A 27,122-nucleotide genomic window follows, 5' to 3' on the forward strand; every position below is an offset into this window, starting at 1 on the left:
AAGATTTTAACTTGTGCGCACAAATGCACAAAAAAAATTCAACATCTTCTACTTTTTAAAGTAGGATTGTCCATCAATGCAATGTAAAATCTGTTTATTTAACCAAGTCAGATATGTGTAATGCCGCGTACACACGACAGGACTTAAGTCCGGCAGACTTTCGACGAAGTTCTGACGGAGTTCTGACAGAGTTCTGACGGACTTTCCGAATGAACGGACTTGGCCACACACAATCACACCAAAGTCCGACGGATTCGACCGAGATGACGTATGACTGGACTAGAATAAGGAAGTTCATAGCCAGTAGCCAATAGCTGCCCTAGCGTCGGTTTTAGTCCGTCAGACTAGCACACACACAAGCGGATTTCTGGGTCCGGCAGAGTTCTGGCGGAAAAATTTGAAGCATGTTCCATTTCTAAAGTCTGTCGGATTTTTGCAAATCAAAAGTCCGCTGCAGCCCACACGCGATCGAATAGTCCGCCGGAATCGTTCCGTCGGACCTTTGATGTCGAAAAGTCCTCTCGTGTGTACGGGGCATTACAGAAACATTGACATGTGTTAATGGAAAATCCAGTTATCCAGCGTTTCAGAAAAGCAAGTCCTTACAAAATCGGTTGGTCCCAATTTACTTTTGAGGGGCAAAAGATATGACCATATATATATATGATTTTTCCAATGGAAATCTTCAAAATGTAGTTGCAAGGTAATTTGCTCAAAATTTCACAACTACCAACCACAGGGATTTCGCTGAACTTTAATTTACCTTCCTTGAGGCATTGCTGTTTACCTCTATATACATGAGTGTATTTCCATGCATGGTTTAATTTTAAGACCCACTTTGTTCTACCCTTATTTTTTTCTTTTTCAGGTTCCCTGATGTGTATAGCTGACCTGTGGTCTAAACATGCCACTGACAGAAAGGGTGTTCTCTGATTTGCCAGTGTCCAAGATGGCAACCATGTTAAGGGTTTCCTTGCATGCTGTGAGCAGACGCTGATACCTTAACCTTTATGGGGCACAGTGGTATTTCATGGCGTGGGAGCCATAATACAAATCTTTTGGAGCCAAGAGAAGATCTTGACTGCAGCATGTAGGGTGGGATCTGTTAGGGGGATTTATTAAGTGGGTAGGGATTTGCATTTCTCCATCCCCTAAGTGTAACCTAAAGATGCCATTGGTTTCAACCTGTATTGGTGCAGCAATCAATGAAGAATGCAGTGAAGCTTTTTATTTTTTTTAATTTTTTGCTGCTTCCCTGACCCTGTGTGTTTTTTTGTCCAATAAATCCCCCATACAAATCTTTTAGGATGCTTCTTCTGTGTATTCTGGGTCTCTTTTCTGCCTGAGGTGGTCGATGGCATGTAGGGATAAAAAAATACATTTAAACATGACTTCTTCCGCTAAATACCACTATAAAGAGCCCTTGGTTTCACCCTGGATTGGGGCAGGCACACAGCCGTTTATTGTGCGAGTGAATACAAATTACAGTGTGTCCCTGTCTTTGTTTTCATATAGAAATTTTAGTTTACTGACATCTACACATGAGCATTTTGACAGGTTGCTTGTTACACAAGCTAATTATTGTACAACTATTGCAAGGAGCAACACTATGAACACATTAAGTATGTGTATATAGGGACACTGAGCATAACTTAAGTATAACCTGAGCTCCATTCATTGTAAGTATTCCAACTTCATTTTGGGAGCTCTTAGTGAATACAGAAGCATATTTCATCTTACAGACAACTCCTTTTTGTCTTGAGTTTCTTTACTGGTAACTGTAATGTCCAGATATAGCTAAGAAAATTGCTAGGGATTTTGTCTAGTGTAGGGACTGGCTAGAACATCTTTCGGGGGATAACTTCACTTAAATTCCTGTCCAGAGAATAAAACAAGAAGAGAGAAAGAGAAACCCTCTTGGGTGTTTTCTTTTCTTTCTCACCTACTGTTCCTATGACAACTGTATAATTCGGATTTCCGATCATTTTCTGTCTCAGTGGCAATGATCACAGGGACAAATAGAGTGAATCTCCCCAGTGGGGATCCAAACAGCAATAAAAACCTAGACATACATGTTAAGAAGCCTGAGACTCCAATATTACTTCATCACTTAGAGAATGTTTAACATATTGACACTATCTAAGAAGACTTCTCATAGGGCTAAGACAATGGTTGAAAAAGGTAGGGTGGTATTACATAAATGTTTGAACAAGAAATCTAGTTAAGAGTATTGTCAGAAGAATCACACCATACAGCTAGTATCAGCTGTTTTACTTTAGATAAATCCATATTTTCACATATTAATATTAAGAAGGATTGTACACATTAGCCTTGTGCATTTCTAGTACCTGAAAGCACAATTTTTGATGTTATATGGCAACTAGGGATGAGTCGAACACCCCCCAGTTCAGTTAGCACCAGAACATACCGAACAGGCAAAAAATTCGGAAGAACACAGGAACACCGTTAATGTCTATGGGACACGAACATGAAAAATCAAAAGTGCTAAGGCTTATATGAAAGTTATTGTCATAAAAAGTGTTTGGAGACGTGGGTCCTGCCCCAGGGGACATGTATGACTGTATGATTTTTTTAATGCTTAAAGTGAAACAATAAAAATGAAATATTCCTTTAAATATTGTGCCTAGGGGGTGTCTATAGTATGCCTGCAAAGTGGCACATTTTCCCCGTGTTTAGAACATTACCACAGCATTACATTAAAGGAAATTTTTCATTTAAAACTGATTGCGGCTGTAATGAATTGTCGGGTCTCGGCAATATAGATCAAACTCATTGAAATAAAGAGCATGGGTTCCCCCCCAGTCCATTACAAGGCCCTTTGGGTCTGATATAAATGTTAAGGGGAACCCCGAACCAAAATAAAAAATATTGCAAGGGGGTCCCCCTAAAATCCATACCAGGCCTTTCAGGTCTGATATGGAAATTAGGGGAACCCTGCACCAAATTAAAAAAAATGGCACAGGAGTCCCCCCAAAATCCATACCAGACTCTTCAGGTCTGGTATGGATTTTAAGGGAAACCCTGTGCCAGAATTAAAAAAAATCCCTCCCAAAATCCATACAAGACCCCTAACTGAGCACGCAACCTGGCAGGCCACAGGAAAAGAGGGGGGGCATACCAGGCCACATGCCCTCAACATGGGGAGGGTGCTTTGGGATCTGACCGACCCCAAAGCATCTTGTCCCCATGTTGATGGGGACAAGGACCTCATCTCCACAACCCTTGTCCGGTAGTTGTGGGGGTATACGGGCAGGGGGGTTTATTGGAATCTGAAAGACTCCTTTAACAAGGGGACCCCCAGATCCTGGCCTCCCTCTATGTGAATTGGTAATGGGTTACATTGTACCCCTGCCATTTCACAAAAAAAGTGTCAAAATGGTAAAAAATACAAGAGACAGCTTGGGACAGGTCCTTTACTAAAAAATAAAAAATAAAAATGTCCCGCGATGCAAATTCACGCCACTCAACGGACTAAAAAAAAAAGCTGCAACAGTTCCGCCTCCATAGGAGGCTCCCGCCGACTGACGCTGTGACAATTCTGATATAGCTGAGGGCGGGGCCACCTGGTGACGTAAATGACCCCACCCTCTCTGACACCACTGGGAAGCCCCGTTGCATCAGAGGGAGCAGTGTCACCTATTTACATCACGCCCTGCCCAGAGCTATATAAGAATTTTTACAGAGAAGAAGCATCAGTTGGCAGGAGCCTCTCATGAAGGCAGAACGGCTGTGGCTTTTTTTCGGTCCATCGGCAACATGAATTTATATTATTTTTTAATAAAGGACTTGTTCTAAGCTGTCTCTTGTATTTTTTACTATTTTTGACACTTTTTTGTTAAATGGTAGGGGTTCAATGTACCCCATTACCAATTTACATGGGGGGAGGCCAGGCTCTGGGTGTCCCCTTGTTAAAGGGGGATTCCAGATTCTGATAAGGCCCCCCACCTGCATACCTCCACAACCACCGGACAAGAGTTGTGGGGATGAGGCCCTTATCTTCATCAACATGGGGACAAGGTGCTTTGGGGTTAGAACCCCAAAGCACCCTCCCCATGTTGAGGGCATGTGGCCTGGTACTTTTCAGGAGGGGAGGCGCTCTCTTGTCCCACCTCTTTTCCTGCAGCCTGCCAGGTTGCGTGCTCAGATGAGGGTCTGGTATGGATTTTGGGGGGACCCATACGCCATTTTTTTTTAATTTTGGCACAGGGTTCCCCTTAAAATCCATACCAGACCCTTCAAGTCTGGTATGGATATGGGGGGACCCCTACGCCATTTCTTTTATTTTGGCGAAGGGCTCCCCTTAATTTCCATATCAGACCTGAAGGGCCTGGTATGGATTTTAGGGGGACCCGACACAATTTTTTTGCCGAGACCCAACATTGTAGCCGCAATCAGTTTTAAATGCCAATTTTTCCTTTAGAAATGTAATTTTGCTGTGGAACTGTTCTAAACATGGGAAAAATGCTCCACTTTACAGGCATACTATAGACACCCCCAGGACATGATATTTAAAGGAATATTTCATTTTTATTGTTTCACTTTAACCGCTTGCCAACCAGCTCACGCCGATATACGTCGGCAGAATGACACATACTGGCATATTAACGTACCTGTACGTTGCTCTTTAAGAAGCAGTTTGTGGGCACGCAAGTGTGATCACGGGTCCCGCAGACTCAAGGCCCACGGGGTTACCTTCGATTGCCTCACGGGAGAAAGAACGGGGAGATGCTAATGTGAACAAGCATCTCCCCGTTCTGCCTAGTAACAGTGTCACTGATCTCTGATCCCTGTGATCGGAGCAGAGATCAATGATGTGTCATACAGAGCCACACCCCCCGCAGTTAGAAACATGCCCCTAGGACACACTTTACCCTTACACTGCCACCTAGTGGTTAACCCCTTCACTGCCAGTGTCATTTACACAGGAATCAGTGCATTTGTATAGCATACTGTATAAATGACAGTGGTCCCACAAATGTGTCAAAAATGTCCAAAGTGCCCACCATAGTGTCACAGTCATGATAAAAATCGCTGATTGCTGCCATTAAATTTTTTTTTTTATAAAAATGCCATATAACTATCCCCTATATTGTAAAGGCTATAACTTTTGCGCAAAGCAATCAATAATCGCTTATTGCGTTTTTTTTTTACCAAAAATATGTAGAAGAATATGTATCGGCCTAAACTGAGGAAAACATTTTTTTTATATATTTTTGGGGGATATTTATTATAGGAAATTGTAAAAAATAATATGTTTTTTTCAAAATTGTCGCTCTTTTTTGTTTATAGCGCAAAAAATAAAAACTGCAGGGGTGATCAAATATCACCAAAAGAAATCTCTATTTGTAGGGAAAAAAAAGGACATTGATTTTGTTTGGGAGTCAATTGGCACAACTGTGCAATTGTCAGTTAAAGTGACGCAGTGCCGAATCCCAAAAAGTGCTCTGGTCAGGAAGGGGGTAAATTCTTCCAGGGCTGAAGTGGTTAATCGCACTAATCGCTATATGAATGTGAATGGTCCCAAAATAGCACCAAAAGTGTTGATCTATGCGCCATAATGTCACAGTCACGATAAAAACGCTAATCGCCGCCATTACTAGTAAAAAAATATATTAATAAAAAATGCCATAAAACTATCATAACCACCACCGCAGAGGTGATCAAATACCACCAAAAGAAAGCTCTATTTGTGGGGCAAAAAGAACGTCAATTTTGTTTGGGAGCCACGTCAGTTAAAGTGACGCAGTGCCGAATCGTAAAAACTGCTCAGGTCTTTTGACAGCCAAATGGTCCAGGGCTTAAGTGGTTAAGTATTAAAAAAATCACTGCTCTAGAAAAAACTACCATTTTTAAAAACATTTTTTGCATTGATACATATCCTCACGGGCAGGACCCAGGTCCTCAAACACTTTTTAATGAAAATAATTTGCATATAAGTCTTTAAAATTAGCACTTTTGATTTTTCATGCTAGTATCACATAGACATTAAAGGTGTTCTTGCGCCTTTCGAATTTGCTGCAAACTCCGCATATTGTTCACTTTTCCGAGAACAGGGGAACACCTGATGTTCGTCTCGACCTTATGTTCGACTCGATCATCGGGCTCATCCCTACTGTCAACCCTGCATGTATATTGTTCACAAGTTTGGCCTGGTTGTCCATGGCAAGCCAACTCTGTATGCATACCTCCCAACTTTTGAGATGGGAATGAAGGACATCTCTATTAGCAAATGTATGTTGGCATAGGACACCCCCTGCCATGCCTCATTAAAGGAGAATTAAACAAAAAAAGATTAGTTAAACCCACAAGTGTTTTTTTTACCTTCCAACAAGACAATGACCCTAACCACACAGCTAAAATAAAAATAACGAAGGAGTGGCTTCACAACTCCTTGACTGTTCTTGAATAGCCCAGCCAGAGCCCTGACTTAAACCCAATTGAGCATCTCTGGAGAGACTTAAAAATGCCTGTCCACCAACGTTTACCATCCAACCTGACAGAACTGGAGAGGATTTGCAAGGAGGAATGGGAGAGGATCCCCAAATACAGGTGTGAAAAACATGTTGCATCTTTCCCAAAAGACTCATGGCAAAGGGTCTGAATACTTAGGACCATGTGATATTTCAGTTTTTCTTTTTTAAGAAATCTGCAAAAATGTTAACAATTCTGTGTTTTTCTGTCAATATGGGGTACAGTGTGTACATTAATGAGGAAAAAAATGAACTTAAATGATTTTAGCAAATGGCTTCAATATAACAAAGAGTGAAAAATTTAAAGGGATCTGAATACTTCCAGACCCCACTGTATATTGACATAAATTTTGGGGGATGGCACCTTGCAAGAGCTTGCATTTTTTGATTCCCCTGGTTGCCTGAATCTTCAGTACAGTGTCATGTTAAAACCAACATAACATATAAAGAAACAACTATTTCCATGTATTTCATGAATACTTACAAAAAGAAGTAGAAGAACAATATCAGGGTTGTCACACGCACAAGCAACATGCATGGGAGTCCAGAAATCCTCATCCTGGTGATTTACATTAACTCCTCGGTCAATGAGGATTTCTGCTGCAAAGGCATTATCATACCGTGCACACTGCAAAAGAAAAGGATAAAATCTCATGGCTGGAAAGGAATATTTACATAATACACTTCAAGGGTTGCCTTCACAGCACAGAGCTATAATTGACCATGTGCGGAAAGTCACGGAGGAAATGGAGGAAGATAATATACAATTTAAGACAATTACACACACTTACAACTAGATGAGGATGACTTGGAAGCAGGCTAGACATTATTTAGTATGAAGGGGTCAAAATAAAATGATGTTGTATTTCAAATAGCATGCTAATGCTTGTATATGTTAGCAAATTTGTGAAAATAAATGCAGATGCCTGAAAGCAAAATAATATGTAGTAATGCAGTTCCTTAGAGCAAAGCACTTCTTTGATAAGTAGTAGGGCAAGATAAATGTAAGCTGGCGAGAAAACAAGGAAAAGCTCCCCATTTTCATAGCAGGATGAAGAAAAACTGATGCAATAGCATGGCACATATAATATTTAAATGCTAGACAGCAGTGGCAAATGGTGCTACAAGACAGATCAATTAATCTGATTGGTTAAGAAACCAACACGCATATATTTTGCACATGTTCTCCTGCCCAGTATGTGATTTTTCTTCTCTTCCATATAGCTCTGATATAGTTATATTAAAAAAAACACACACAATCATCTCTTGGTCAAAGGTAAGCCTTATGCCCTGTACACACGATCGGATTTTCCGACAACAAAACCATGGATTTTTTTCCGAAGGATGTTGGCTCAAACTTGTCTTGCATACACACGGTCACACAAATGCTGTCGGAAATTCTGAACGTCAAGAATGCGGTGACGTACAACATGTACGACGGGACTATAAAAAGGAAGTTCAATAGCCAGTGTGGCCCCTTCTGCTTGATTACAAGCATTCATGGATTTTTGTGCGTCAGACTTGTGTACACATGATCAGACCTTCCTTTGTTGTCGGAAAATTTGAGAACCTGCTCTCAAACATTTGTGTGTGGAAATTCTGACAGAAAATGTTCAATGGAGCATACACACGGTCAGACTTTCTGACCACAAGCTCACATCGAACATTTGCCGTCATAAATTCTGATCGTGTGTACGCGCCATAAGAGTCAATTTTAAACAAGATTTAAACTTTTTAACCCTCCATAAAATACAAATGTAGCTTCCTAATTATACATATAGACTAACTTTTTTCATATTCAGGCAGAAAATTTGAAACGAAAATGTATCAACGTGACCCTTGTAATAAATAATAAGGACCTTCAGGTGGCTGCACAGTGCCCTTGTATTCACCAAAACCCAGGGACTTCTACTATCCAATGCCAATAAATCACCTATGGTGATAGGTGCTAACCCAGCCCTGAGAAAACAGTAATGGAAGTTTTCGGTGCATCATTTCAACTCTGAAACCTATAGAGATTTTAATATTCGGCCTGTAATGCCGCGTACACACGATCGGACTATCCGGCGGACTGTGTGTGGGCTCCGGCAGACTTTTTCTTCCCAAAAGTCCGGGGAACTTTGAAAGAAGACTTGACTCAAAATTGTCCGCCGGACTCGGCTTTCTGATGAACAATCCGCTCGTCTGTGTGCTAGTCCGCCAGACTTTTCAAATGAACAGACTTGCCCACACACGGAGTAAAATCCATTCAGTTTGAACGTGACTTCAGGTACGACGGGACTAGCGAAGGAAGTCAATGTCGCCGCCTCCATCGGCTAGATTGACACCTTGCTAGCCTCGTCGCCTGGTATGGATTTTAAGGGGAACCCCTACGCCGAAAAAACATTGTGGGGGTCCCCCAAAGTCCATACCATACCCTTATCCGAGCACGCAGCCTGGCCAGTCAGGAAAGGGGGTGGGGACGAGCGGGCGCCCCTGCTCCTGAACCGTACCAGGCCACGTGCCCTCAACATGGGGGTGGGTGCTTTGGGGAAAGGGGGGCACCCAGAGTTGTCGGGCCTTTTCCCGACAACTCTGGCCATTGGTTGTCGGGGTCTGTGGGAGGGGGGCTTATCGTAATCTGGGAGCCCCTTTAATAAGAGGGCCCCAGATCCCGGCCCCCCACCCTATGTGAATGAGTATGGGGTACATCGTACCCCTACCCATTCACCTGGGGGAAAAAAGTGTAAATAATAAAACACACAACACAGGTTTTTAAAGTAGTTTATTAGTGAATGGGTAGGGGTACAATGTACCCCATACTCATTCACATAGGGTGGAGGGCCAGGATCTGGGGGCCCACTTATTAAAGGGGGCTCCTGGATTCCGATAAGCCCCCCCACCCGCAGACCCCAACAACCAATGGCCAGGGTTGCCGGGAAGGGGTCCTTGTCCTCATCAGCATGGGGACAAGGTGCTTTGGGCACGTGGCCTGGTACGGTTCAGGAGGGGGGGGGGGCGCTTGCTCGTCCCCACTCCCTTTCCTGGCCGGCCAGGCTGCATGCTCAGATAAGGATCTGGTATGGACTTTGGGGGGGACCCCCACACCGTTTTTTGCCATAGGGGCTTCCCCTTAAAAGCCATACCAGGTGATGGGCTAAGGTGTCAATCTCGCAGATGGAGGCGGCGAGATTGACTTCCTTCTTTAGTCCCGTCGTACCTCAAGTCACGTTCAAAATGAACAGACTTTAGTCCATGTCCATTCATTTGGAAAGTTCGGCAGATCGTCCGATCATGTATACTCAGCGTAACACTTTAATACACCTAATCCAGCCATAAAGGTAACCCTTTAAGAAAACCAGTAGGTTAGTCATACTACCATATTACTAAAGACACTGCTCCCGCATACTGCTACATCACTCTCCCAGCAGCCCAAATCTGCTGGCACAACCTCCCTGCACATGCCATGCCCAGGACTTAAGTAGTTGATGGATAGGTCCTAGTGCAGCCATGACCACTGGTTTCCCTAACATCTCTGATCATTCATCGCTGGCGCCATACCAACCACAACAGCCTTTATTATTACCTCCCCCCTGATATCCAGTACAGTGAGATCAGACAGTGTCAGGCATTGTACTGACATATCCCTCGATCCCTGACATTGTATCCATTGAAGATCCCACAATCTCAGCCAAACCACTTATAGAACATGTCTTTTTTTCCAATCTTCTTCCTGTCAGTGAGGTGAGCATGAGATGGACAGGGCAAGGAGCCAATTACCATAGGTGCAGTGGCTCCCTATGACTGTGCATGTGTGGCGAGGCTTTCTGCTGTCCGGAGCAGAGTGTGAAGGGACTAGAAAGTTGATACATTTGAAGCGAGAAGTGTAGAGTGTCCATTGTGTGTCTGAGAGAGAGAGATGGCTGCAGGCATGGGGAGAGGAGAGAGCCAGGAGAGGAGAAGAGCCATGACCTGGAATGTTATTTTCCCAGGCACACTTGCTGCTGGAGGTGGGGAGAAACGGCAGTGTGGAGGGGAGGAGTGGGGGGCTGGGTGGACCATAGGAAGAGGGCATGGGCTGTGACCGGGCTGGAGTTAACCCTTCCATTGCCAGAGGGGGCCTTCCCCACTATGAAGACCTGGCTTCTGTCTTCTAGTACTGTTCTCCTTATATAATGGAATATATTCACTTCTCATCATCATCATGATCTGAATTTATAATTACTCTTCAGGCATGAACGAGTTAATTAACCCCTTTGTGACTGGTCACTTACACCAGATGCAGTCAGGCACATTTTTAAACACAGCATAAATACAATGTGAACGTGTATGTGAGAAAAACTTATTCCAGAGCTGCATTTTTCCACACTGTAAATGTGCATGAACATGTACAAACCTGCATAAATGCAACTAAGTAAAGAAAGTAAACTGAAATAAATGAAGAAATTATTACAACAAAAAATACTGAAAATCTCAAAGAGGAAGGCCTGGCATGCCCCACAACAGGCCCAGGAAGTGAGAGCCGATGTCAAGGCTTCGCAATCAGAACATACAAGGTTTCTGTGATCCCAGTGTGGCACAACGCCAGACCCCTTCTGGGCATGGCACAAAGTACAGTATCCAGAGAAACATCACGGATATCAAGTGAGTTAAAGAGGGACCGTGACATCCAAGCTACAGGCTGTTTTAATATTCTCTATTGTTTTAAAAGAAAATTAAGTTAGATTTTTTTTTGGGGGGGGGGGGGCTGTGCAAGTAGCTGGCCTTGCCTACGGGAAAAATAGTCTAGCTCCAGCCCTGTATGTGTACACCTCAATTCACATACAGTATATCGTATAAAAAATTCACCTAAGATATGATGCATAGCAACACACAGATGAGAACACTACTTGTGGTGCTTCAATGTACGAAAACATGTGTGTAAATGTGCATATGCTAAAATCACATTCAGTGTGATTTGACCTTAATGTTTTAAACAACTTGTTTCTTTATCTAGTTTTATAATATTTTTTATGTACATGAAGGAAGCAGTATTTACTCATTACATATGTAGGTTCTGCTTTATGCTGTGCAATGATAAACAAAGGTTGTAACTTACTGCTTCTTCTCACAACTCAGGTTCATGAATAGGCCAAAAGAATGTATTCCCTGTTTGTTGGAAATATTTAAAGTTGTTAAACATCCACAACTCTCTAGTGTCTAGGTCCCTTTCACACAATTGGCCCAATTGTATCCTCCGGTTTGTCTTTCAGACAGATCTGAGCCATTGACTTCTATGTGCAGGCAGATGTCAGCGAATATGTGTCTGCTGATACCCACCTGCCATCCGACAAGACCTGCTCAAAACAGATCGATTGCGATACGATCGCCATCTGACAGGCTGTCCATTTTCATCCAAACTCCCCACACAGAACAGTGGGGCTCTGACAGGTCCGTCTCAGCAACAGTGAGTGGAAACGGACCTCTCACCCACCTGCTCAGTGGGGATCAACCTAGAATCGAACCTAGAAATAAAGACACCCAAACATTTTGAAAGTCTTTCATTAAAGATTCTCACTGACTTGCTACTATTAAAAAGCCTGACGGAGTCGGCACATGCAACAGATCCTGGTTGTACTGCTCACTGCATGACATCTTCACAAGCTGCCTAAACAATATAAGGGAACAGAAAGAATTTGGATTGAGTGGGGCAGCAGGATTATGTACCGTCAAAGGACAATACAAGGTTTATTAAAATCAATAAAATGTATTTGCATACAAATACAATATATAAAAACAGTCCATCAGGACAAAAGAGTACAAACAAACAATTCTGTCTTAGCATGTCCTACATCCCCACAGAGGGAACCACCTCTACCTGAGGAGTTACTCCAGGGGGGTTTTGGTGTAGGCCATCAGGCTCTCAACACGTTTCATGGTTACCTGCTTTTTCAGGAGAATATAGAGGGAGTAAATACTAAAATGCAAATAAAAAATGTAAATATATGTACTGTATATGAATAGAATCATCATAACAGATGCATATCATACAGTTATTTTAAACCATGTTAAAGAATGGGGTTATATGGGGTTATTTACTAATGGTAATACCACTTTGCACTACAAATGCACTTGGAAGTACATTTGCTGTAGATCTGAGGGGGGAATGCAAGGAAAATAAAAAAAACGCATTTTAGCTTGCACATGATTGGATAATAAAATCAGCAGAGCTTCCCCTCATTTCAGATCTCCCCCTCAGATCTACAGTGACTGCACTTCCAAGTCCACTTGCAGTGCACTTATAGTGCAGAGTGGATTTGCCTTTAGAAAATAAACCATAATGTGGGGACACTCACCCCAAGATTTGGATCAAGCCAACGAACAGCCACAGAAGGGCATCAAGGCAGAGGACCCGGGCGAGCTGGGAGAAAATAAACCAGAGCCACTGTGCATATTATACAGACATACATAAGTATATATAATATCCATTTAATTATGAAGGGTACATTTTATGTAGAGTATAAAAGGCAGGATATTAAGAATAAGAATATATTAGAAGAAGATGAAGAAGAAGATATTAAGAATAAGGATAGAGTGTCCCCACATTACTATGTTCTTTCACATATTTTAAAAGAACTGTATGATATGCATCTTTTAGGATGATTCTGTACATATACATATTCTTACATTTTCTATTTGTATTTAGTATTTACTCTTCTATATTCTCCTGAACCCCCCTGGAGTAACTCCTCAGGTAGAGGTGGCTCCTTCGGTGGGGATGTAGAACACACTAGTGCCGCGTACACACGACCGGACTTTCCAGCAGAAAAGGTCAGACGGAATAATTTCATTGGATATTCTGATCGTGTGTGGGCTTCAGCTGACTTTTTTTTCAAAAGGTCTGATGGACCTAGAAATAGAACATGTTTTAAATCTTTCCCACAGAATCAATTCCTAATGGGAAAAACATTTGTCTGTATGCTAGTCCGATGGACCAAATATGATGCAAGGGCAGCTATTGGCTACTAGACATGTGCATTCATTTTCGTCTGAATCCATTTTCGTCCGAATTTCGGATATTTTCATTGTCGTTTTAACAAACGATAAAGAACGTGCAGAATCCAAAAACCGAAAGATCCGACATAAACAAATGCTTTATTTTCATTTTCGTTTTGACAATAGTTTTATATAGATAAGAGATTCGACATGACGCTGACAATAGCAATCTGTGTCCATCAAACCTGTGGTCGAACGTGCCTAACCTCAGCTCAATTAGTCTTATTTTTTTATATAATTAGATTATTCTACATAGAGAGAAAAGATTTGACATAAAGAGAAAAGATTCGACATAGAGAGAAAAGATTCAACATTATAGTGACAATAGCAAAAAAGGTTGAATGTACCTAACTCTATTAGTCCAAGATTATTTGACATAGAGAGGAAAGATTTGACATGAAGATTCGACGAAGCAGTCGCTGCAAGTGGACATTTATGGACAAATGCTCCACCCATAGGCTATAGAAGAATTCTAATGTTGGTTGACTAGTAATAATAATTAATAAATATAATTACTAGTGTCTTACAACATTAGAATTCTGCTATAGCTTGTAGGCGGAACATTTGACTGGAAATGTACGATTGCGGCCTCGTACAGTATAGCTGCGCCGTCGAATCTTCTTAGAACATTCGACAGACACCATGAGCCTTCAATGACAGATTTGACCTTAATTATTTTGGATTTTCGGACGAATGCATTTTTTAACGAAACTAAATAAATAAAAACGAATTTCGAGATTACCTAAATAAATTTATTTTTTGGACGAAAACGAAATTCCGAAACAAAATATTTCAGTGTGCACATGTCTATTGGCTACTGACTATTGAACTTAATTTTCTAGTCTCGTTGTACGTCATCATGTTCGAAATGAACAGACTTTGGTGTGATTGTGTGTAGTCAAGTCCGTTTGGTCGGAACTCTGTCAGAAACACTGTCAGAAAGACAGTCAGAGTTTATTCTGACGGAAAGTCTGGTTGTGTGTTTGTCGTGATGAACTGGATTTTATATATACTGTATTTGTATGAAAATAAAATGTATTATGTTTGTTGTACCAGGAAAATTCTGCTACCCCCACTATATCCAAATTATTTCTCAATATTATATTTATTATAGTATATTTTTACATAGCTGCATTGGTCCAATGTAACTTTGTATATGCCATACCTGACAGATGCCCCTGGAACCTGAAAATCACTGGCAGCATTTACTTTCCATTTTCTGAATTAATTCAAAAATGTTCTCTGATTGAACAATATGGAGAGAGCAATGATGTCACAATTAATACCACCCCCCCCCCCCCGACCAATGCCATCATTTCTATATATATATATATATATATATATATATATATATATATATATTATATATAAAAACATTAATAGGGAGAGACACAAAACTAGGAGCTGGGAACCTAGCTAAAAGATCATATCATTGGAGCCCCTGAAGTATATAAGCTTGGGATGAGTCAACCTACAAGTGCCTCCAGAAAAATGAATTAAATGTAAGTAGTGATAAGTAAACAGTAGTATGGGCCTCAGTATAAAATATGGACCAGCGCTCCCCTTGCAGAGCACTCCACAAACATTACTGCTTCATTGTTACCCACCCCAATGCGAAGTGTGCTTAGCTGGTGTACTGTACAGGGAGGCTTCATGTGTAGGGATGCCTTCCTACGAGTACCCTGCATTTGGTCACATTACCAGGTGAAGCAGATAGTTAAGGAAGTACTTCTGCACAGCTCTGCCTTCCAGAATAGCCAGGAACATTAAAATAACTTTATCAAATACATATTTATTATATTTCTTCTTCCATGTACTCACCAAGTGAAGCAGACATCCCCCAGATGCAGTTGGAGTATGAGGATCAGCTCCATCTTTAAGTAACTGTAACACTGAAACATAAATGATAAAACATTTCTTGTAATAAATGTAACATGGACAATAAATTATAATTGACATATAATGAGTCAACCAAAATTAAAAGCTATTACACTAGGCTGTTAAAAATCACGTGGCAAACATATTTGAAATTTGAACCATTACAATTAATTTGCTATTTTTAATTAAATTAAATAGTCCACCTTGATAGAGTGCGTCTAAAGTACTGTGTGCAGAAGTTTCAGTGTACTTTACATGCAATACAGTAGGATTCATTCTTGGACATCTCAGCATCACGATGAAACCTCACTTTAAAAACCACAGAATGGTTTGATATGTAGTTTTGTAGCTGATAGTGAATAGTAATGCATAATATATAACAACACTTTCTGGGGTTATAATGTAGGTGCACCATTAGATATCAGGTTTATGCAGCTATGACTTATAGGCACAAAACCATTGGCGCCCCACCCAGATTCTTTCGGGCAGAAAAGCAAGTTGACTTGTACTCTCTTTCATTTCTTGTCAATTTTGTTCTAGCTTATGTTAAATATATGAAATATATTTTTCCTGACACAAGCTAGCAGTAAAATCTGTCTCTACGGAATTGTATTGGAAAAAGAGTTCTAAGAGAAAAAGGATTACTACTCTTCTTCTGAAAATGTTAGTTGTTAGTTTATGTTTGAATTCAGTACTTTTACTGATGCAGAAGAAGTATGCAGATCGGGTAAGTCAGAATGAAATCCAAGTGTTTGATTTGCATACTACTATAGTTCCATGTCAATTTATCCGAAAGTAATGAAGGCATTGGATCTTTAGTACATTCATTATTGCAGAAAGGCTGGTGAGAGATGTCAGCCTCCATTTTCTCATTACACATTTTCATTATTAGTGCAGTCAAAGATTACTCCCTGCAAATCAACAAATTCATCATTACAGATACAATGCATGCCAGTGTATTTTTTTGTATATGAAACAGGAATTTAATGTTTATCTACATACTTTAGACCAGCCTTTTTCAACCAGTGTGCCCAGGTACACTGGGGTGCCTTTAGGTTTCTTCAGGGGTGCCTTGGCAAAATGCTTACAAATTGCCCAAAAATTGTATACAAGCCAGTGGATTGATCAAGCACGCGGCCCTCCCTTCCCCAAGGCACTCCCCATGTTGAGGGCACGTGGCCTGGTACGGCTCAGGAGGGGGGGCGTTCGCTCGCCCCCCCCCCTTTTCTGGCCGGCCGGGTAGCGTGCTCGAACAAGGGTCTGATGTGGACCTGGGGGGACCCCCACGCCGATTTTTTTCGGCGTTGGGGTTCCCCTTTAAGTCCATACCAGGCGGCGGGGCCAGCGACGTGTGGGCGAGTCCGTTCATTTCAAAAGTAGGGCGGATAGTACGGCGGACTTAGTACGCCGTATTAGTCGGCTGAAAAAGTGCCGTGTGTGGGCAAGTAGCCCGTTCGGAAAGTCCGACGGACAGTCTGTCGGGAAGTCCGCCAGACTAAGTACGTTGGACAGACGGCTACGTGTGTACGTGGCTTTAGTTACACAAAGCCACAGACTTTCATTGTGCACCATTACAACTGCCCAAGCCGCTGGCATCCTAACAAACAATGATGTCATCAGTTAATAAGGGGAATTTCAGGTGCCTGCCCGGCATCCTTGTTTTCCCCTCCCCAACCCCCTCCATCATCACTGGGATCACATTAGCTGAGTGAGGGGGAGAAACTGAGGTAGAAGAGAAACATTGGAATACTAGTCAGTACCAATGTGCAAAGGTGTATTTGATTTGGAAGAATAAATCACCTCTAACGCTTTTGTGCCCTACATGTGTGGATTTTGACCAAATCCTTTTGGGCAGGAGCACCCCACTCCCTCATCAGTGCTTCTCTTTAGTGTCCAACTGTGTCATGGGTGGAGACCTTCAGTTCTCCCATATAGAGGAGTGTATGGCACCCATGGTTCAGAGAAGCATAATCTCCTAGTCTATGGATAGTATAGGACCCACTAATCATGGGGTACTTTGTCGCAGTAAGTGGGCTTAAGCACCATATAACAATATGGTGTGACCAAATCCCTGTATTTTTTGATAATGTTTTTTGAAAATGTCTAGGTGTTTTAAATAGCCCTGCAGGAGGTAAATGTATTTTTTGCATGTGTGCGCTGTAATATTTTGTTCTGTTCTACATTTGTGGATGTCTCTACGTTATGCAAAACTATTTGTTTTGTTTTTTTACATTTTAATGTGGGGTGCTTCGAGATTGTACAGAATTTTAAAGGGTGCCTTGACTGAGAAAACATTCAGAAACACTGCTTTGGACACAAATTAGCAGTAGCTTGCAAATCCATTTGATTGAGAACTAAGCCAAAAGAGGATGGTTTATTAAAGTCAAAAATGTTGTTCACTTTTCCCAGAGCTTAGTAAATGTGGTGCAGTTTCACTTTATAACTGTCTCACTGTTTCACTGTCCAATCACGTGCAAGGAAATAAAAGGAAATTGTCAGTCAGAATATAAAACGAATATATGTAATACAGTTTATTGGCATATCGATGTATTATATTTTTAATGTTTTTTTAGTCCTATATAGAGCGAGGATGATTACATTCTGCTATTTTTGTTATCTGTGTCCCATTGGGAAAATTTCCCTCCAATTTCTGTCCTGTAGACCCTATAGGAAATGAAATATAAATTCTGCAAAGTGGTGGACAGTTGTCACAGCAACAAGTGTCCCTAAAGGAAGATGTTCCCTTCATTTCTGTTCTGGTGACAACTTAAAAGTTTGGATTTTTCCTTCACTTTCATTCCTGTATTTTTTTTAACTGTATTTTTGCTTGCACATGATTGGATGATAGAAGTCAGCAGAGCTTCACCTCATTCACTAAGTTATGGAGAAAATTCACTTGCAAGGTGAACAGTCAATTTGTCTTTAGTAAACTAACCCCTCTCTATAGCCAAAACCCTGTTTCTTGTTTTGGGTACTTTCCTTTGTAGACTTTGTAGACTTTAATTAGGTGGCAATAATTTTTAATGAGTAAGCTTTTAAAAAAGCAGACCAACAGTATATTATAAAGGTTCAAGATCATATGTTGAATGCATCAAGAAAATCCAGTTAGTTCATCCTATATTTTATGGCTCTTACCTTCTTTATCATCATGGTGGATTATTGCATCTTGTATCTTGTCAGAAAATTGGAAATTAACTTTGTAGTTTTTTCTTTGCTTACTTTTTCTCCTGTATGCATCTTGTTTTTGCAGAGTCTTTTCTCTCTCATAGTAAGCCTTGATTTGGTTGCAGCGCATACGTCTCACCAGACGCTGTCGCTGGCCCAAAGGAAGAGACTCCAGCAAGCACTGGTCAATTTCCATGTCATGTGATCGAAAAACATTACAAAGCTGGAAACAACCTACAGGACAGAAAGAAAAATAGGATAATTTTCTAATTAGATTGATTTAAGTTTTCAAAGAGTTATACTAGACATCGGTCACAATTACTTTCTAATATGTTAACAGCATATTAATGACATTTAAATGATTTTCACAAACATGCTTGCATTACTTTTGGGGCATGGTGTATTGATTACTGACAGTATGATATTACGCCTACATTTTGGATGTTAAAAGTGCTTTTCCTGGTATTTAAACATATCATATCTGCAATGTAGTAACACAAATGCATCCTCCCAAACACTGAGCTATTCAATTTAAAAACTGCTCTGAAAAACATGTTATTTCAATGCTAGCTTAAGAGCTGATAGAGGCTCCACTGGCAGTTAGGAAGTCCACCCGCTCTATTAGTATAAGGGTCAAAAGCATAAGTAATAATAAATAATTATGTAAAAAATCTAGAGAGGTTAAAAAGAACATATCAAATATGTAAAGAAAATGTTTTCTGGTGTGAAAGGTATGTCATAACAGCTATAGATTATTGTGGCAGCAGCTTCACCCACTAGTGTTATGATTAACATTTAGAATCAGTGATTTAACATACGTAGAGAAAATAAAATCATTTTCTATATATGGTTAATATGATCAGACATTTGAAAGCCCCCTATGTAACATCTATGTAGACATCTTAGTATACCTAGGTTATCTTGGACGTGAAGATGTCTGATGTTTTATGGTTCATCTGTGGCCCTGGATTAGCTGTCCTTGCAGCCAGAAATTGCTTTTAGCAAGGGACCAGGATGGGGGGACTTAGACGAGTATAAAAAATAACACGTCTTGCGGTATGGGTTGAAATGGAGGGGAGATCATATTTTGCTCTGGGCTTTAATGTCATCTGCAGAAATAGAACTTTTATTCCTACTTACAATTTTTACATTAATCTCTTCATGCAACTATTCCAACAATTTTCTATTCATTTACAAATTGAATTATCAAAATCTATACATCTTAACTTACATTAATGATCTGTGCGGAACCTCGTCAAATGCTTTAGCAAAGTCCAAATATATTACACCCACAGCTACTCCTTTAAGTATCTCCATAGTCCTTTACAGTACAGTGGTGTGAAAAAGTGTTTGCCCCCTTCCCCATTTCCTGTTCCTTTGCATATTTGTTACACTTAAGTGTTTCGGAACATCAAACCAATTTAAACAATAGTCAAGGACAACACAAGTAAACACAAAATGCAATTTGTAAATGAAGGTGTTTATTATTAAAGGTGAAAAAAAATCCAAACCATCATGGCCCTGTGTGAAAAAGTGATTGCCCCCTAAACCTAATAACTGGTTGGGCCACCCTTAGCAGCAACAACTGCAACCAAGCATTTGCGATAACGTGCAATGAGGCTTTTACAGCGTCCTGGAGGAATTTTGGCCCACTCATCTTTGCAGAATTTTCCTAATTCAGTTACATTAGAGGGTTTTCGAGCATGAACGGCCTTTTTAAGGTCATACCACAACATCTCAATAGGATTCAGGTCAGGACTTTGGCTAGGCCACTCCAAAGTCTTCATTTTGTTTTTCTTCAGCCATTCGGTGGTGGACTTGCTGGTGTGTTTAGGATCATTGTCCTGCTGCAGAACCCAAGTTCGTTTCAGCTTGAGTACACGAACAGATGGTCGGACATTCTCCTTCAGGATCTCTTGGTAGACAGCAGAATTCATAGTTCCTTTTATCACGGCAAGTCTTCCAGGTCCTGAAGCAGCAAAACAGCCCCAGACCATCAAACTACCACCACCATATTTTACTGTTGGTATAATGTTCTTTTTATGAAATGCAGTGTTCCTTCTACGCCAGATATACTTGGACACACACCTTCCAAAGAGTTCCACTTTTGTTTCATCGGTCCACAGAATGTTGTCCCAAAAGTCTTGGGGATCATCAAGATGTGTTGTGGAGAAATTGAGACGAGCTTTGATGTTCTTTTTGCTCAGCAGTGGTTTTCTCCTTGGAACTCTGCCATGCAGGCCATTTTTGCCCAGTCTTTTCCTGATGGTGGAGACATGAACGCTGACCTTAACTGAGGCAAGTGAGGCCTGCAGTTCCTTGGACGTTGTTGTGGGGTCTTTTGTGACCTCTTGGATGAGTCGTCGCTGCGCTCTTGGGGTAATTTTGGGCGGCCGGCCACTCCTGGGAAGGTTCACCACTGTTCCATGTCTTCGCCATTTGTGGATAATGGCTCTCACTGTGGTTCGCTGGATTCCCAAAGCTTTGGAAATGGCTTTATAACCCTTTCCAGACTGATAGATCTCAATTACTTTCTTTCTCAATTGTTCCTGAATTTCTTTGGGTCTCGGCATGATGTGTAGCTTTTAAGGATCTTCTGGTGGACCTTACTGTGTCAAGCAGCTCCTATTTAAGTCATGCCTTGATTGTGAACAGGTGTGGCAATAATCAGGCCTGGGTGTGGCTAGAGAAATTGAACTCAGGTGTGGACAACCACAGCTATAGTATGTTTTAACAAGGGGGGCAATCACTTTTTCACACAGGGCCATGATGGTTTGGATTTTTTTTCACCTTTAATAATAAACACCTTCATTTACAAATTGCATTTTGTGTTTACTTGTGTTGTCCTTGACTATTGTTTAAATTGGTTTGATGTTCCGAAACACTTAAGTGTGACAAACATGCAAAGGAACAGGAAATGAGGAAGGGGGCAAACACTTTTTCACACCACTGTATATTATCCTATCTTTTCCAAATCCGAGCCTGCTATTGTTAATTATGTTATTTTCTAACCGATAGTCTTGTTCGAGGTCCATTATTAGTCCTTTAAAAGTCTTATCTAAAATATGATAATCTAACAGGTGTGTAGATATCGGGTTAGCACCTTGTTTTTTGGAAATACATATTTTGGTAGTACATTGGTAACAAGCCAGTTTTCAGAGTCATTAAAATTATAAGCAATGAAATTGGTTTACTAAAAGAGTAAAGTAAGTTCAGTTTCAAAGTTATAATTCACTTTGTGAAGAATACTTAACTATGTGCAAAGGCAAAAAAAAAAACGGGATTGTTGCTTGAAAAGAATTGGATGATTGAAGTCAGCACACTTAAAGTGGTTGTAAACTCTGTTACACCACCTGTACCTACAGGTAAGATTATAATAAGTCTCAAAGTGACTGAGTGAGTATGAACAGCATGTAATACAGCATTTATTGATAGTTTTTTTATGATGTGAGTTTAGTGACACTTAAATGCCACCACTGGCCTCTGTATACCCTTCGCCCAAGGGACCAACTATTAGTTCTAGAGGGCCTACATGATCATGCTTATTCTTTTTACTATTATATATTTAGCCACTTAAGGACCGAGCCTCTTTTTGACACTTGTTTTTTCTAGAAAATTACATAAAACCCTCAAACATTGTACATATTTTTTTTAAGAGAATAAAATGGCGGTCATTGCAATACTTTATTTCACACCGTATTTGCGCAGAAGTCTTACAAGCTCAATTTGTTTGGGGAAAAATACACTTTTTTAACTTACAAAAATAAGACAACAGGAATGTTAGCCCATTTTTTTACATTGTGAAAGATAATGTTACGCCAAGTAAATTGATACCCAACATGTCATGCTTCAAAATTGTGCCCGCTCGTGGAATGGCGACAAATTTTGCCCCTTAAAAATCTCCATAGGCTATATTTAACAATTTCTACAGGTTACATGTTTAGAGTTACAGAGGGGATTTAATGCTAGAATTATAGCTCTCACTCTAATGATTGCGGTGATGCCTCACATGTGTAGTTTGAACACCATTTTCATATGTGGGCACAACTTAAGTATGCGTTCGCTTCTGTGCGCGGGCTCGGCAAGATGGGGCACTTAAACATTTTTTTTTATTTATTTTACTTTTTATTTTTACACTGTTCTTTAAAAAAAAAATTGTGTCACTTTTATCCCTATTAAAAAGAATATAAACATCCCTTGTAATAGAAAAAAGCCTGATAGGACCTCTTAAATGTGAGATCTGGGGTTAAAAAGACAAAAGACTTCAGATCTAAACATCTAAAATGCAATAACGTTTGATGTCGCTTACGCCATTCAATGTTATGGAGCTGAGCGGGGGCCATCTTTCCCTCACTCGGCTCCAGGCCTGTCATGGGGAAGGACGCGGTCCTCTCCACGGCTACCAATGACTCCAGTAAGCGAAGGAGATGATGCAATGTGGCGGAAAGGGGGGAGCGTCTCTCGCCCCTGATAAAAGTGAACTTGCGACAAATCTGCCATGGAAACCACTTTCATCTGATAGAGCGCTGCTCACCGTTTAAAATACTGAGGTTATAGCGGCTATCTGCTGTCATAACAATGGTATTTAGTGTCAATGTACCTACGTACAATGATAACAATTTGCGCTGAGTGCAAAAAAGTGTCTGGTCATGAATGGGGTGAAAACTTTTGAGGCTGAAGTGGTTAAAGCCCCCTCACCCCTAGAAATACATAGTGCCTGATGCCACCCACATAGATGATAGTGAGCAATGTGTTGTGTGAGGAATAGGTGGGTGTACAAATGATCCAAAAACAGAAGATCAGGTTTTCAGGGAACCTGAAGTGGTGAACCAGTTGAAAGTATTGAACATGTAGTAATTTACCTAGGCAGGTTTACTTTCCATGTTAAACTTAAGGCAGTAGTTGTTTGCTGACTGAGTTTAATTTCCAAATCAGAGTTACTTTAACTATAGGTCTGTCATAACTCTACAATGCAGTAATGAAATTTTAACATCTACGTGAAAAGATAATGGGCAATAAAAGTCTAAAAAATACAAACTATATGATTAAGCCTACTTAGTAACAAATAAAGAATGACCTTTCAGCTTATTAGCACACTAGCAATTGCCCTACTTAGAGAGTAGTCACTTCTGCTCTAATGATATTTTCAGCTGCTACTGAGGCGCTGATTAGCCATCACATGGTGATGCATAGCTGGAACCATGACCAATTATTTCATAAAGGTCTTTAACATCCACATTTCTACTGCCAATGAACCCAAACTAATTGTTCATACTATGGTAAATATTCTGGAAACATTATGTTCTTCATGTTTGTAATACCAATTTAAATATTTGTGGACTAGTATTAACCAGTAAAATTACATAATTAATTAAAATACTTTAATTCATATACACCTTATATTTGACATAGGATAAATATGGAAGCTACCTCTGTTGACCTTTTATTCTAAAAATGATAGCGGACGTCAAGCTGGTGCTTTAGCTTTAAATGTTTTTAAATCATAGACCCAGAACCAACATAAAGATTTCTGTTTTTCTCTTTTGTTTTTTTGCTTCATGCTTGTTTTGACTCTGTGACTCCATATGAAGAAGCCAAAAATCCAGCACAGAAAGGTTGATGTGTTTCAGCCTCTATGCACCTTACTTATAATGTCAACTGCGTTTTGTCCAGGGGAGAGTGAAAGCCTATACATACCCGATCCTCCATTCCACAGCATACAGTGCTCCACCAGGATCCAGCGGTGGACTGTTCATCCAGAGCAGGGCTCTGGGCTTCATGACATCAGGAACAGTCCACCACAAAAGACCGCTAGACTGTGGGGAGGGGGAAGATGACGCAGGGACTGGTCTTGTCCAGGGACAGCCCCACTGCAAAAGAAAACTTTTTTTTTTATCTATATTTGGGCTTTATTTAGTGTATATACTAGACTTTATTCTTCAGATATTTATTCATATAGTAACAAACAGCATATTGACTGTACCCAACTGTTCACATGGGCAAATTTGTGAACAGTTCAGTCAAAGTTTGTCTGTTTGTTTAGTCCATTATCCATTAGGAATGTGCAGTTAGGGCACCACTGAAGGGCTGATTTATGGAGAAATCTTCAATTATCCAATAATGTGATGATATTTATTCCATCTGCAATAACAGGGTATTCTCAGACAGACACAGGCAGATTCAGATTTCACAAACAATCTGGTGCAACCTAATGGTTGTGTGGTAGTTAGGTGAAACTCACACACCCACTGCCTATATGTACATCAATCACACATACCCCTGTCTACTAATGAGAGTAGCCCCTTCCTATGGCAGACAGAAAATCTTCTACACACTGGTACGAATCTGCATGCAATCAGATTTGCCTTAACCTCAATCAACTGATGCAATTACAAGGAAATGGAGAGCACAGACAGTGCAATCATCAGTTCAAACACAGATTAGCAATGATGCACTACCTAGTTTATAGACAATGACAATATAATACATCTACATACACACAGCGGTCACACAACAAATACATTCCTTAGAGAAATCAAAAGCCAGCTTATTCATTTTATATATTTAAAGTGTTACTAAACCCACAGCAGTAAAATCAGTGTGTATATGCTGTAAAGCAGTGGTTATCAACCCTGTCCTCATGGCCCACTAACAGGCCAGGTTTGCAAGATAACTGAAATACATCACAGGTGATATAATTTGCTGCTCAGTGATTGCAGTATTCTAGTCTGCATCTCCCCAAGGTAATACATAAAACCTGGCCTGTTAGTGGGCCCTGAGGACAGCATTGATGACCACTGCCATAAAGCATGTTTGTTATACTCACCATGGAACCTAAGGGGTTAATCCTCTGCATTGTGTAAAAGGGCTGCTTGATCCTGTCTTCTCTTCCTCCCCTTCTTCCACAGTCCCCAAATCATCTCCTGATAGAACAGAGTCTAGGGGACAAGCTGCACATGCTCAGTTTGGTGTGTATTGCTAGAGAGTTTTTTTTCTTGGGAGAGTGCATGTGTTCAGCACAGGGCCAATCAGCACTGTCCAGACAGAAGGTCAATGGTCATGCAGCCTTATAGGACAGTCAGAGCGGAATGAAAACCCATCCCACAAGCTTTAACCAGATGCTGATAGAAGTCATGAGGCTATTCTAACTGCTGATGAAAAAAGGTATTTAGCAATTTCTATTCACTAAAACTATTGCATTTCCATGTTCTGTGTACTATGGGTAACCAGATATAGTGAATACAGGGTCCAGGGTTTAGTAAACCTTTAATATCCTTAGGCTGGCAGTGCATGGGAAAGGTACAGAAAGTTACAAAAACATAAGTTTAAAAAGTGAGACTTCCAAGCAAAGAGTATTAAAAGTCAAAAGAATAACCTTATAGAAAAATGTATTCTCCTGCTTCTGTGATTGGATAAAAAACAAAGACACATCGCCACATCAATGGAACCTATTAGGTATGATGCAAAGGGAATGGCATATCTCAATTTTTCTACCCATACAGCTCAAGGAAGAGTTAATACCTATTCAGACTATTCAATTGGAGGGAAGCTGCTGGCCGCTACATGTTCTCTCATTAGCCTAGATGTAATTTTTCTACTAACAATCTTCAAAACCAGATAACTGTTTCCTATTATTAGTTATATATCCAAATGTGAGTAATGGTTCCAGATGTTTTCTGCTATACTCCAACTTCAGCACTATATACCTACCAGAACTGGAAGCACTATAAAAAGACCCAAGTATCATAACATCCTCATGTCTTATGATTATGGGCTGCACAGAATGAGACTTATGGGATTTTACCATTTTGCTCATTTTTTTGAAGCTTGCATTATACACATTTGTCTCAGGTGCTAAGTGGGACTTTTTTCAGTGGGCGCTGTAAATAGAGATGAACCAAATACACCTGAGTTTGGTTTGAGCAGGGATCAGTTGCATGAGTGAAGTTTGGGTGCCAAATCAAAAACCTCATTGAAATCAATTGGAGCCAAATGTTAAAAGTCAATTTGACAATTTCAAAGAATAATAGGAAAATGATTGTCAAACAAATTGCATCGGGGACTAGGGAACTGCCATGGGGGATATGTACCAAAACAAACAACATTTTTAGAAAACTCTGTGGGAGCAGCATTTTTATTAATGCCTAAACTGAAACATTAAAAATGCAAAGCGCCATTAAATAACATGTCTGAGGTATGCCATGACCCTGCCTTTTAAGTGGAGCGCAATATCTGATCTATTACAGCAACACTGACATTTACAAAGAAAAGTGTGTTTAACGGGTGGCACTTTACCAGTAAAGCTCGGGGGCCCCAGTGTGAAAGGGGTCTAAAACAAAGTAATTAAAAATATACTTAAGGAAGTCCTGGGTACCTGTGTATATATGATGTGATGGGATGTATGTTAGTTCTTATAAGCAGATCTAAAGTTATAAGTGCTTTGCTAAAGTTGATGAATGAGCATAATTTGCAGAATGGGTGACTTTATTGCCACTACTTCACCCAATGTCTTTCAATTGAAAAATCAAAGGAGTCAGGCAGAAACATTTTGCTCGAACAGTGGCTGGATACAAA

The 27,122-nt window shown here is 40.4% G+C and overlaps 1 protein-coding gene across 3 annotated transcripts in view; it reads right to left on the reverse strand.

The window, feature by feature from the left end:
• Positions 1 to 27,122, reverse strand: part of MYO16 (myosin XVI) — a 555,564-nt gene that overhangs the window by 364,523 nt on the left and 163,919 nt on the right. For all 3 annotated transcript variants that reach the window (XM_077482903.1, XM_077482902.1, XM_077482901.1), the window contains exons 2-4: positions 18,519 to 18,782; positions 15,327 to 15,397; positions 6,976 to 7,119 (exon numbers count right to left, since the gene is read on the reverse strand). In XM_077482903.1, the coding sequence (XP_077339029.1) occupies positions 6,976 to 7,119; positions 15,327 to 15,397; positions 18,519 to 18,744 (441 nt within the window). In that variant the 5' untranslated portion in view covers positions 18,745 to 18,782. The remainder of the gene's footprint in view (positions 1 to 6,975; positions 7,120 to 15,326; positions 15,398 to 18,518; positions 18,783 to 27,122) is intronic.

This window comes from Lithobates pipiens, unplaced genomic scaffold, assembly GCF_037356315.1.
Source record: "Lithobates pipiens isolate NorthernLeopardFrog02 unplaced genomic scaffold, aLitPip1_a1.2 Scaffold_16, whole genome shotgun sequence".
In the NCBI taxonomy this organism is placed as follows: Eukaryota; Metazoa; Chordata; class Amphibia; order Anura; family Ranidae; genus Lithobates; species Lithobates pipiens.